Source organism: Temnothorax curvispinosus, unplaced genomic scaffold (assembly GCF_003070985.1).
Source record: "Temnothorax curvispinosus isolate PA1 unplaced genomic scaffold, ASM307098v1 QBEX01008825.1, whole genome shotgun sequence".
In the NCBI taxonomy this organism is placed as follows: domain Eukaryota; kingdom Metazoa; phylum Arthropoda; class Insecta; order Hymenoptera; family Formicidae; genus Temnothorax; species Temnothorax curvispinosus.
In genome coordinates, this window is record NW_020218605.1 from 127,846 (window position 1) to 141,755 (window position 13,910).

The following is a 13,910-nucleotide window of genomic DNA, read 5'->3' on the forward strand; positions in this document are numbered from 1 at the left end:
GCATACTTATAGGATGTTAATTGGATTGTGTTCGAATTGTAGGGAAGATAAAAACAAAGCTTGAGGTAGATATGCCGATTTATTAAAATCATTTGCCTACCTGAAAATTTCGCCAAATTGCAACATTAATATCTCGTAAATTAATGTTTAATTGTGATTCCTAAATCAGCGCACGTTTATGCGTAAATTGCGTAAAAATAGCATTCGTACAGCGGAATTAATTCGCCGTAAGTATTACTTCTCCAGATTTCTCCGTCGTTGAGGCTCTCTCAAGTATCCCTCACTAAGTAATAAATAAGTTTCTCGAGAAAGTTTAGCTATAAAATATTCGTTTGTTACATTTGAAATATAAAAGATCTAAATAAATTTTTTTTTATTACTATACATTATCGCGAATATATCATATGTGTTTCCTAATAATACACAATAAACTATATTTTTCATTAGTCCATATATATCTGGAGAAAATGCGATTTATGGCGAAGCAATGGCGTACGAGTGCCTCTTCTGCCGCGCATAAATATTTATTTAACACAAAACGTTACGAAAGAAAAAGAGAAAGAAAAATTAAATAACAAAAACGGCCGAAGCTAAGTGACACGGCGCCTCATAAGTACGAATAACAAAAGCTTACTATAAACGAAGAAAATATTTCTTTCCGTAAGAAAATAAGAAATGCACAAAATTTCTTCTTCGCAACGAACTAACATTTCCGTTTCTATTTGTTTAAAAAACCGGTAAAAATGCGCCAATAGACGATACGGTCCATCCTCGTATACTTACAGCAAGCAATCAGCAACACTCGAGCTCCATAACAATAATAAGGAATAATAATCATAATAATAATCGCCCATAATAATAATAATAATCATAATCGTCATCATATTTTCGTTAACGATATGTTAGCCTAGTCCGTATAAACACAGCGACATCGAAACATCGTTTATATTATGTGTAGAAATTAATTCATATTTATGTATATAACATACATATATATAATATATATAAAACATTTGCAAAAAAAATCACAGTTACTTAAAACACCTTATCTTCGCATTCTTTTCTTTTTTCAAGCTCTCTCTCTCTCTCTCTCTCATTCCGCTTCTTTCTCATATACGCACAATTCTTTTTTCGCACCTATTTATAGACGACAAATCGCGGGAAACATCACCCGCTTTCAGTTATTAAATTAAAAATTAAACAAGAAGGCTGTCGCAGCCGATTTTACAGGACTCTTTATATGCCTTATATTTTTACAAAACTCATTTGCAAGAATTGTTTTGTAAAAACAAACGCCTTTTCCACGTTTCAATTATTAAAAAATTATTAATGTTCTATTAATACAATTTGTAATATTTAGTCAAATATTTTCGTGGAAGAAAATCGTGTCGAGGCAGTGGCACAACATCGATGTAACAATAATCAGGATTTCTTAAGTACTCGCTTTACAATTACCGTTGCTCGAACATCAAACAATCGAGTGTTTAATTACACGGCAGTGTTGGCACAAAGCGTAAACATTGGCTGTCTTTATCGGAGAAGGAAAATTTACATTTAAATATATAGTTCTAAGCACACGCAAACAAAGCGCTTTTGTTTAGCTAGATCTGCAACTTGAATCACTATGGCGGCCGTCGGAATAATTGATAACTCTATTACCAATAATTTTCATACACTTAATCCCTCAAATACGAATCGCTGCTTTCCCTGTCTCAGAAAAAAAACTAAAACACGCTATAGATATTAGAAGATATATGTATATATATGTATTATATAAATACATATTCTTGATTTTTATGTACATATCAAATCTGAAAAATATACCGCATATGATAAACGTATGTCATTATGTACACATAATAAACGGTAATGTGCAGTCTGAGATAGTTACGCGATATATATAAATTATTAATTTTGGGCAATTGCGAGTCACGCCGCCCGAATGTTTGAGAGATTAATCAATGAAAGACTGAACTCTCACAGTGAGTACTTGTGATAAAAAAACCTAGACTAAGATTTTTGCGCGCAACTGTCCGCTTGGTAAGCCGAGGACAGAAAAGCCAGTAACGATAGCAGTAAACGTTCGCGATTCAATTTTCATCGGAAGTCAGTCCCCGCAGATATTGACTGCTTTTGTCAAAGAAAAACGAAAATTTACACTTTACAAACACGATTTTGCAAAGTTGAAATGTTTCATGACTGAACAACGCATTATATAATTCACCTAGGATCTTATAACACTATAATTCAAGCACCGTTACATCATTAAAATGCGAGGATGTTTCAATCCTATCAATTTTTTATCAGTTTTTCAATCTTAGAGCTTCGGAGATAATATATATCTCAAAATTCAACTACTAATTGTATATATCAATAAAAAATTAAAAAAAAAATTATTTTAGCATTGGTACAAGTTGTAATTTTTTTTAGCAATTTTAGAACTGTAGAAAAAATATCAGTGTACAGATGTCGGTTAGTTAATTTATGCCGGCGCGACTGGCTCTAAGCGATTGATAGCGAGACAGATGGCTGACAAAACATCGATCAGTAACTATTTCATTAGCGCTAATGAGTATGTACAAAATTTCACATATTACATAATTCCGATCCGTCGTTAATCCAAGCGCTCGCAAAAAGTCAGTGTTAACATGCTCACATGACGTAAGAGTTATCTTCGGCCTTCAGTCATTAGCGGGATTAGCAGCAATAATTATCATGATAAAGAAGCGTACGAAATCAGTACTGGAAAATCCAAAGATACGAAATCTACTTCAAGTTTGAAACGATCGCGGAGTTAAGATCCAAAGAAAAGCAATTAAAAGGTCTCAAAATCTTTTAAGATCCACTTAAACTTGTTGCGACTGTAGAAAACGTGAAGAAAACGTTTTAGGAGAAGTCGATGAGAAATGTTGAACAAGTTTGAAGGTGTTATTAATTACCGATCGGCTCTCTCTCTCTCTCTCTCTCTTGCCGCGAACGCTTCAATTATCACGCTGACGGATGCTCGTTAGTAAGGAATGGTTGCCGGAGAACTTTCCTTAGGAAAGGACGTTGACTTCGCGGGGCGAACCGCAGACGTTCAACACGCTGCTAGTTGAGTTAGGCGTACTTTGACTTCGAGCCTCGTTTTGGGCCTGCCGTATCGCCTCCTTGTACGGGCCGCGCTTTTTCTTGTTATATCGCGTCTGAAATCAGATTCATAATTATTCGACAAATTTTCAAAAGTCATTACGTTAGTACATTTTATCTTTTGAAACGGTTTTAATTACTCAATCCGTTATTTACTGTTTATTATTATTATTATTTATTATTATATTATTTGAATGTGCACACCTTAAAGGTTTCCAGAAAGGGACTTAATTGATCACAGGACATCAGTGAACTTGTTGACGATCCGTACCAAGCTACGTGAGCTTGAGGACCCGACGAGGTACCGTCTTCCTTGCAAGATACCGTGATACTTAAGACCTGCACATAATAAAATTCAATGATAGCAATGGATACTAAAAGTTAACGATGATTGTTGTAACTTATTCTACATTAATTATTCATCATTATTGAAAGATAACCGTACAATTAGCTTTTTTGAAACATCTTAAGCGTACCTTGCCAGGCCACCAGGGAAAGCCATGGATTTTGCCCCATACGACGTCGCCCACGTCCATCCGCTTACCGTTGGTGGTAAGACAGTGCGCCACGGGGGTGGCAGCTAGACGCATGACCAGTGGGTGCGACTGATGGGGTGGAAAATCTGGCGCGGTCTCTACTTCCGGCTCATGTTCGCTCAACTCGTCGCTGCTACCGCCCGAACTCTTACAACCGGAGGACGCGTTACTCACAGGATAATCACAACGCGCGTACGCATTCGTGTTCAACCTCTTGAGGGATATCGACAACTTCTGTTTCAGGCACTGCTCCTTGATAGCTCTGTAGGACTCACCGCCGCCCGGTAAGACATTCCAATTCTGTTGATGCTGCTCCTCCTCCTGCTGCTGTTGTTCCTGCTGCTGTTGCTGCTGCTGCGGTTGTCCCGTGGAATCCAAACAGGATTGTTCAGACTGTGGCTGATCCGGTTGTTGCTGCTGTTGCTGATTCTTGTGCTTCCTGCCCTCCTTGTGCTTCTTTTTATGCTTTACCTTGTGTTTCCGGCGGTGATATGAGAGTGGATCATACGTGGGGTTGTATCTAGATAAATTGAAATAGCGATAAATCGGTAAATTCTTGAAAAAATATGGCTTCTTAAATAAAAATTTTTAATATGCAGCAAAATACATTTTATAAATTAATTAAAAGTTGTAATACTTCTTTATATTGTATAATCATACAATTGTATCATGTATTTTTATATAATTTATTTTATATGTATACATACACTATATACATATATATTGTAAGAAAATAAAAGATAAAAAATACCATAAAATTCAAAACTATGCCAATTACGGATTGCTTGGATTTATATAATTTTTCACTTGTTGTAATCTTACCTCGGCGATCCGTTGCAAGGAGATCTCGCTGGTGATACTCCGCCCAGCATCTTTCTCCTAGCCTCTTTCTTGGCCTTTTTTAGAGCCCGTTTTGCCGCCTTTGCACTGGCGTCTTTCACCACGCCGCCCTGCTTCTGAGGATCTACCTGTTCCTGCCCGTCCTCCTCGCCCTCGTAATTGTCGCCGAAGGATCTGGGCAGCTCCAGAGGATCTCTCTCTTGCTGAGCGTCATCGGCGTCATCCGTCTCTTGCTCGTACGCGTCAGGATCCTGAGGTTTCGCGGGTATCTTGAGAACAGTCCCTTCGCCCTGCGCACCAAACGAGATCTTAATCACCGGCGTGGTTCTGGCAGTTCTCGTAGGATCTTCGAACACCGATTCGTCCCAGAGATCCTCCATCGAGCCCACCGAGCGCTTCTTTCTCGGCACTCTGCCGGTTCTCAGTCTCATCGTCGAATCCGCGGCCGCGAAGGTCTTCTTGTCCTCCTCTTCGGGAACCTTCGCGCTCTCCACCGACGAACTGCTGAGTCTTCTTGGCGTGGCACAATAAGCCATCGATGGATTATTGTCACAGTCGGCGGTGGACTCCACCCGTTCCTGCGACGACGCCAGCATGTTCAAGGACGACGCCTCCTCTTCGCTTCTAACAGGCCAATGTGAAGATTGTGCGCTTGCTGCGACCTTTACTTTGTCTGAAACAATTGTCCAGTCTTCAGTACGATCAAAATCAGATCAAAATCATATCTTCAATTAAACTTCCTTAATTCGTCTAGAAATTCAATAATCCGAAAAATATTTCCTAATTTTCATATACTTATTATTTTCGCAAACACCTGGAGATACGTATCTCCTCGAATTATTTTAAACAGACACAGTTAGATAAATTGAAACACAAAATAAAATGCAACGGAGATTTTAAAAACTCTAGATAAATTATATATATAGATAATTTTTTTGCTAAATTATTTATATTTATATACATGAAGCAATAAGATAAAAATTTAGTCCTATATAATCTATTAATCTCAAGTTATATGTTTAATTCTCAAGATTTGAACTTTGTTTCCATTCATGTAACTGGTTTTAATTTCAACTGCTGTGCATAATTGGTATGATATATGCTCTCTAGGTTTCTACGTATGAAACATGTAGTTAACTGATGTTATTATATCATTAGGAAAATAAATACATCGCAAAAGCAAACTGTTTGCTGAAGGAAAGTAAATTCGGAGTTGTTTACTTTTTCTCACACAGCTAATAATTCGCACGAAATCGCTATACATATATCTATAATTTTTTTAAGTTGGATATTCTTAAAATCTCCGTAATTGTAGAAGTTAACGTTAATGGTCACTCCATCGAAAGTGTACACGTGAAAACGTACCAGATAATTGACCGGACCCCTGGGTCGCGTTGCTGATCTCGTTGGGCTGCAATCTCGACAGTTTTGGGATCAGCGACGCTCCCAGCTTCGATGAGTCGGTACTCGAACTTGTCTTCGTCGTCGCTTGATTGGAGACCGTGCTTTCCGCCCGGCATTCCGACAGCAGTGTTCGCTGAGTCTTCTGCGGTTGCTGACCGCAACGTCGGTCGCTTCTTCTCGTGGACCCTGGGATCAGCTGGTAGAATCAGCAAAGAAAATAGTTTACTTCCATGCAACAATTCGGATCAAACATCTATTGAACGCGCAACGACATCGATGCAGCCTCTAGAAGCCCGATGAGATTAACGTTACCGAAAAAGGTGGTCGCTTATCGGAGCTTTAAACTCAGAGCTAAAAACTCTGAGGACTGATATGATCCTCGTTATCATATTTTCGATAATACCGACAGTTACGAGTTTTTAAATATGACTTCTGAATTTCCCTGATTTCAAGTATTTTAAAATTTGTAGATTATTATAATAATGCAATTTCCGTCTTTGCGAATTTTTTGAAAATTCCGTACAAAGGAACGTTTCAGCCTTACATATAAATGAGACATCCTATATATATATATACGATCCTAAGCAACATTCACGGTACCTGCTGCGATTGCTGTTGCTGCTGCGCGTCCTCGTGCTTTCGCTTCCTGCTGACGTCGACATTCTCGCTGTTCTCGTTGCAGATCGACCGGCACTTGCTGCAAAGCACCTGGCGGGGTCTCAGTCTCACCGTAGGCCTCGCGTTCTTGTATCTAGCGGGCGGATTGATGCTCCTGCGGAGATCGACCTTGGCAACGACGGCGGCCGCCGATGACGAAGACGCGTTTCTCTTCTCTTGGAAATAGCTGAAACGCGCCGCGATCGTCGCCAGTTTGTCGCCATCGGGGTCCGGCACCGGCTCCGGCGGCTGAACACCGCAGGGAAGGCCCCTACAGAAACATAATCCATAGCGCGTCTTGTGAAGTTTAAATCGATATCTAAACTATTCGAAGAGATAATGACGCCTTATCAATATTTCCGTCGTTTCGGAACCATATTGTCTGTTTCTGTTGAAGACTCAACATTACAACGCGCCGCTATACCTTAGGGATTTCTCAAGACTGCTTGACTACTTGATTAGTTTCCTATTTTCGCACGTAGCGATAGCCGAGGGAGATTCGTTCGTTCACCTTACATAAACGCGAATCAATAAACACTGCGAGAAAATTGAAGAGGTTTCTTGCGTTCCTTTATGAGAGATACTCTACTCAACGCTAATTATCTCGATTCTCCTCTGAATTCTACGCTTCGAGGAGTATTTTGGATTTGCTCCTTTCGACTAAGAGAAAGGCTTCCGACCGACATACGGACTTCTACCACCGAAAATGGTTGAAATGACAAATGGTTTCTCTCCATTTTTAAGACTTGAATTTTTTTACTGATTGTGAGTTCTCTAGATTCTCTCGCAACTTTGAGATTAACTTGCCTATGTGCATTGACAATTAAGCGTGAGCTAGACCGTCGTTGCGCCAAAGCTCTCAATAGAAACCGACGCGAAATGAGAATGGCCAGGCAGAAGATTGGGCAACCGCTTTCGGCTGTATGCTTCGTCGGCTTCCCGTGCACCGACAACGCGGCCATGTCATGGTATTGATTCGAGAGAGGCGCGTACAATGAGCGACAGCCTCTGACAGTATATCCATTAATATTTTCTGGGTCCTGATACGAGGCAGACCCTCGAAATTCCGAGTCAGCCCGCGCCGAGGGAAGAAAAATGGCCGGGAGGGAATATCGGGAATCAGCATATTCGCCACGACGTGAAAATGATTATGATGGAACCTGATAAATTGGAGGGAGGGAGTCCCTGCCCGCTATCACCGCTTATCCAATTTGTAATTTTGCAACACGAAGATTTCCCGCAAGCCGTAAATTCGTTAGTCCTAGAATTATTCAAATTTTTTCCTCGTTCTTGTATTCTAAAATCTGTAATGTGCGCGCGCTTATCTAATCTCTGAGCTTGCCTCAATTTGCATTTTTAACTGAACTTTGATCAATCAACAAGTTTCTATTCGATAACACCGATCGAATTTCTGTTAATCTTCGACCCTCGCAATTAGAATTCTAATTTGTTTTTTCCCGACGTTCTCGCAATTATATCTCGTTAAAAACAACTGTAACAACAACTGGCTCATTTCTTAAGTTAATAAAGCAGACGGTTAACGTGGACTACGACGTTGGTATACGTGGCTGTTTCTCTGCTTTGTGTCCACGCACACATCCGCAGTTTCGACCCGCAAATGGTGGCGTTCTCAGAGACGTCGACGATATTCCCTTTGTTCCTGACGAACACGAGACCACTATATTGAAGGTTCTCAACCTTGGATCGTACGCGAGCCCGCACAGCTGGAACGTATTTTGGCTCGATGTCGAGCAGATCGATAAATACCATTCCCCAGTCTAATAAATTCATGTCCTTGGATTCAGTCGTCTACGAATTTAGTCATCGATTTGCACTCGATCTTTCCTAAATGCGGATTGAATAGAGCACACAGTTCGTTCGAACCTAAATTCTGCTAAAATAAAGTCTGTTTGAAATTAATTAACGAAAAAATTTAGCAATATTTTATTAAAATAAGTTAATAACTCTCATGGCAATTGATATATAAATATCATGAGTTCCACAATCGCCCGAGAATGTTTCAAGGAATTCTTTGACGCTAATCTTGATACCAATCTTTTTAGAAAGGGAAAAAGGCGGATTTAATCTCTTTGAACGTAAACCATTGTTAAGGAAACTTGATTTTTCGCTGCATATAAATATCTCATCGTATTTCCCAAAATTCTTTAAAACATCGCCAATTTTTCAAGAATGAATTAAGAAAATTTTATATCAAATTATTATAGTGTGCACAGCGGAAAAGTATGGGAACCTCTGTCGCACCATACCGTCGTGCACAACGTGACACAAGCCAGGCCCGGTTGGTCGGTGGCCCCGACTAGCATTCAGGGCCGTAAACGGGAACTATACCGTCTCTGGATCACTTATCTTTCCTTATCTAGCCTAGCTCGAGATTTTACAAAATTGCCACACACATTGCAACACAACTGGCGTGAAAAAAATTCGCCAATAAATAAAAAACACACTAAAAAATATCAGTATTGTTATATCAAATATTATCAATCGGGCCTAAAGCGGTGTCGTTTATCATTGCAATAAAGATACAAAAGTTAACGAAAGGAAAGCAAACGAACGACGCAATAAGAACAGTTAATATTGGATACCCAAATCCCAAATAATTAATTAAGACGTATCGCTAATCACCAGACCCTAAACGACCCTTCTGACCCCGCTTACAGCCCTGCCGGGCAATGGTTGTGTGGCAATTGCGACACGGAGCGGCCATTGGCCGCCCCGGCTTGGACAAGAAGAAAACCTAGGACGCGGGGTAAGAAAACGGGCAACAGCTGTTCGGCCACAGCGACGAGCCTGGCTCTGGACTCACGGGGCGGCTAACCCCGGCTGGCCTCTGAGAAAAATGCGCTGAGAAAAAAGACAACTGTGCTTCAGCGGACAAAAGTAGCGATTGCACGAGCAAAATTGCCATTCGGATAAACGGGAGCGTAACGCTCGCGGACGGCAAGGTCCGGGGCAATTTGACATCGATCGAGATCGGTACCAGCGCGATTTCGAAAGTCATCGAAATTGCACCCCCTATTCCGCGACAGAATCGAACAAATTGGATAATTGCACGGCGTTGACCGAAAATGAGTTTGCCCCGCCAAATAATAGCCTTCGACGGAATCGGTTTTTAATATATCCATTATTGTGACACCCAGCGAATTCCGTTAATTCAATAATAAAATTCAATTCATGTCGCAATAACATATAATCGAGTATATACGATAAACCACAACGGCTTCATGGTAAAACTTCAATAATGGAATTCATTAAGTTGATTAATCTTATTCGATGAACTCGGTGGTTATAAATATTTGAGTAAATTCAGTTTAAGTAGCCTTTCCCACGCGTTATTGGCCTGATGGCTATACATAGAGCTCGCCCTTCACAAGTTTGTAGATTAACTCGTGTGTCTGCCACAACAGTGGTCAACTAATATAACTATAACGACTACTTAGTTGATTTCCCAATAATCGAAATGACTGCTCGTATCAAAGAAGTCGGCAACGACTGTATTACGAAGGTGGCGTTTACTATGCGAGACCATGAGTCACCACAGCCACGTCTTTTTAGCATATACCGGGTGACACGAAACTTCCGTTACGTTTATATCAACGTATTGCTCGATTATTCGAAGTCCGCTTATTGCCTTAACAGAAATTTTATTGAAGGGAAAACTCCACTACCCGTCACTCGCCACTGTCAATCTCTCGCCCGTTAATTGCAGATGAACCTCACATTCGATTTAAAAAAAAAAGGACGATTTGACCAGCAATCTGATTCTGACACTGTCGCGCGAAGGAAATTCCAATAATTTACTCTCTCCCGTTAAATTATCGCCGAAAAGATAATTTCCCAAGTTGGGAATCCGCCATCGAGGGAAAGCGTGCGACTCGCGGGACACCGGGTATTACGCATTTACACGTGTATGTAAGTGGAGGAAAAAAAAATAGGCGGAGGATGTAACGTCTCATTTGTAATATCTCATGACGACTTTGCGACAGCCGAGTCATGTGAAATTTGACGAAACTCGCGGGACTTCCACGCCCATCGCAGCTGGCGCCGCCGGGAGGAGAACACGTATACGCGCTCGTAATACACACTTCCTATTAAATAACAGATAAGTTATCAAAATTATCGGAGCTTTCGGCACTTGGACCTATTTACGTCTCGGAGGAAATGAGATACTTCGTGCCAAGTTTCGTGCGTTAAGTTCGTGCGCTATCGTGGAAGCCGACGGGCGTCGCGCGGCGCGCCGTCGGACGGCGCCTCCCAACTTCTGCGACAACTTAATCCCGTGGATCGTGATAATTAAAATATCTCTGAATATCATTCCCTACGATACTTTAAAACTGAATCACAAAGCTTTAAACCTTCCGATCCAAATTTCAGCTTGGACAACTACGACAATTAGAAAGTTAAAAGTGATAGGGGACGATAATGAGGCGTTAACTCCAGAAACGAAGTGAGAGTTGGAGAAAAACTTTTTTTTTCTTGAAAAAACCTCCTCAAGTTTTAAAGATAATTAATACATCTTTTACATCAACAGTCTGATTATTTCTAGATATTAAATCGACGTTTCATTCAAAATTTAATTTTTTAAACAGTTGTTACACTAGTTTTTTTACAGATACATTATTTATTCTTGTAAAAGAGACAGAATCTACTTCCCGATTCACAATTTATATACTTCCGTTTCATGAATGAAATATGCAGTTAGGCTCGAAAGAGAGATCCTTGAATTCCGAGAATGCTACACGAGAAAGTCGACGGCACTTTTGTGTAACCGCCCAATTTTAGATCGATTATATAACGACTCCTTGAGATCCTGACGCTGTCAGACATTTGGACGATTGGCTTTGTTCCAGGTACCTGAATTTTTAAGTTGGACATGACACATCCTTGAATCTCGACGATACGTCTGAAGATTTGCAAGTTATAACCGCGGTAACCAACCGGACTTCGTCTAGAAATGCGACATCAATCATCGTTTACATCGATCCATAGATCATTCTGCTTTTTGTCCCGATCTTTATTTGTCTGTACCTTAATCTTTTGGCTTGCGTGGCAATTCTAGAATCCTAATTTCCTCGAATTCATGAATTCGAAGATAAGAAACCATCATAAATCATTTGTTCAGCTGTGCAATCTATAATATACTTCGGCGTTCTTAAATTTTTCGCGTCCCGTGCTCCAAAATCTCAGAATTGTTGTACGCGGAAAAAAAGGATTAGCTACTATAGCAAATTTATTCGTAAAATATGAGCTAACTAACATTTTTTTTGCAGCGAGAGCTATAATTTTGCAATAATAGCAACACCTTTTGTTAAAGTTTTGCCGAACCTTTTAGATTTTGCTAACTATTGCTAAATAATAGCTCTCGCTGCAAAAAAAAATTAGTTGTCCCACATTTTACGAATAGATTTGCTATAGTAGCTAATCCTTTTTTCCGTGTGCAAAATCGAAAGAATCAAACCCGCAAAACAACATATGGGTAACATTTGTTTCCCGAATACAAATATTTGCTTGATTTTGAAGAATATGAATCGATTAGCGTTCAAGGATTTATTTTGAGTTTTTAGAGCTCTCGGTATCCCGGAATATCGAGACGCCTACATAAAGCTGTGCAGGAAATAACAAGCCGCGGAACGACACAAAAGAGCCTAGTCATTAATATCCGGTTTGACAAGCAATTGTCACTTTGCCTCAAACCACGAACTTGCGTGTAGCGATAAAAAGATTTAAAAAAATCGAAGCCCTCTCTCCGAGGGCTTGTTTTTTTGAATTTATGACTTGTAGAACATTTCTCCAGGATCGCCAAACATCTCGAGAAATCTCAAGTGGACGAACCATAAGTGGACTTAGTCATCAACTTTTCTATTGAACATTCCATTATGTGTTCGTCATTCCGTTCACAAATAGTGACTCAGGTACCTTGGAACCGACCGATTTCCAAAAAACACTTCGTTCTCAGGTCTCGGGAAACACAATGCAAAACTCCTCTAAGAGATCAATGATTCGCGAGAGAATTTAATTCGTTAAAATTTGGCGTGATAAGCACTAGCCTCATCAATTTCCAGCAAAACCTGATCCCGACGGACCGGAGGATCGCCAGATCGATGAATCAGCTAATCCCAAGCTCTGTTCGGGACCACCAGCTCCGTCGGAAACCTTTGGCTTCAGCGGCGGAGCCCGCATAAGGGCGCCCTTTTCTCAAGATTTTTTCAAAGCCGAAGGGTGGTCGGGGGTTGAATATTGTTTCGATGACAGAACAAAGGCTTTCGGTAAACGGGAAAAAATTAAAAAAAAAAAGAACAAGTCACAGCACGAGGCCTTTCATATCGCTCTTTCTCTTTCCCTCTCACCCTCTCTCTGTCTCTCTCTCCCTTAAATCTTACCTCTTAGCGGCGTCGAGGAGCGCACCTTGGAAGCACTTGGCGCCATGGACGAAAGATACCACGAGGATGTCGGGCAGCGCGGATTCGACGGTCACGAGGATCTTGTTGCCCGTGGCGAGCGCGAGGTGCGCGGACGGGGCCTCCGCCGCCGCGGCCGCCATCTTGCCTCGAATTTAGAGTTATTGCGAGCGAGCGTGCGAGTAAGCCTGGTGGTGTGTGGTGTGGTGTGGGCTTTGCGCTTTCCGCTTCGCTCCGCTACGACCGAGCCGACCGAGAGGAGCGAGCGGCCCGTCTCGTGTCGTCGTCGTCGTCGTCTCGTGCGCCGCGCGCCGCTCCGCGCCGCGACGCACCGCCCCTTGTTTCTTTCTCTCTCTCTCTCTCCCTGTCTCCCTCCCCTTTCTCTTTCTCTCTCGCTCGCTCGCTCGCTCGCAGTCTGTCTGAACCGGATGACGTGAGGAACGACGGCTGCGGCTGTGTGCGAAGACCGCGTGAGGCGGGCGGTGAAGCTTTATGGCCAGGGGACAGGTGGGGGATGGAGTGTGGGCTGGCAAGTAGAGGGGACGTTTGCCTAGCAGCCCACACAGCTGGCTGCTCCGCCGCCCCCGGTGCGCCTGCGCGCGCTGGAGGCGGCCCGCCAGGCCAGGTCTGTATAAAAGGCGCTTCAAGGGGCCCTGGAGCCTGGAGCCACACCACACCACACTCTCGTTTTATGACTGATGAACAATGCTACCAACCGACGTCAGATTTTCAGAGAAGCAAATTTGCGCAGATTGATATGATAAAACTGATATAGCGTAGTTTTATCTCCACGTTATATATGTACATCTTTTTATTTAATATGAATCTCTGATTTTGTAAAGTCTTGGATTCTAATCAAAATAATTAATGGACAACGATGTGAGATTAGATATATTCTATTGACACTGTGTTGTACACAATGTTGTAA

The 13,910-nt window shown here is 41.4% G+C and overlaps 1 protein-coding gene across 1 annotated transcript; it reads right to left on the reverse strand.

Annotated features, from left to right (window-relative positions):
• Window positions 1-60: 60 nt before the first annotated feature.
• LOC112458351 (mediator of RNA polymerase II transcription subunit 15-like) lies at window positions 61-13,284 on the reverse strand. The gene is made up of 7 exons (XM_025021944.1): window positions 12,965-13,284; window positions 6,510-6,837; window positions 5,871-6,105; window positions 4,488-5,178; window positions 3,606-4,185; window positions 3,334-3,468; window positions 61-3,185 (listed from the first exon to the last, which is right to left on the reverse strand). Exons 1-7 carry the CDS (start codon window positions 13,123-13,125, stop codon window positions 3,039-3,041), a joined length of 2,277 nt encoding a protein of 758 aa, XP_024877712.1. The 5' UTR covers window positions 13,126-13,284; the 3' UTR covers window positions 61-3,038.
• Window positions 13,285-13,910: the final 626 nt, after the last annotated feature.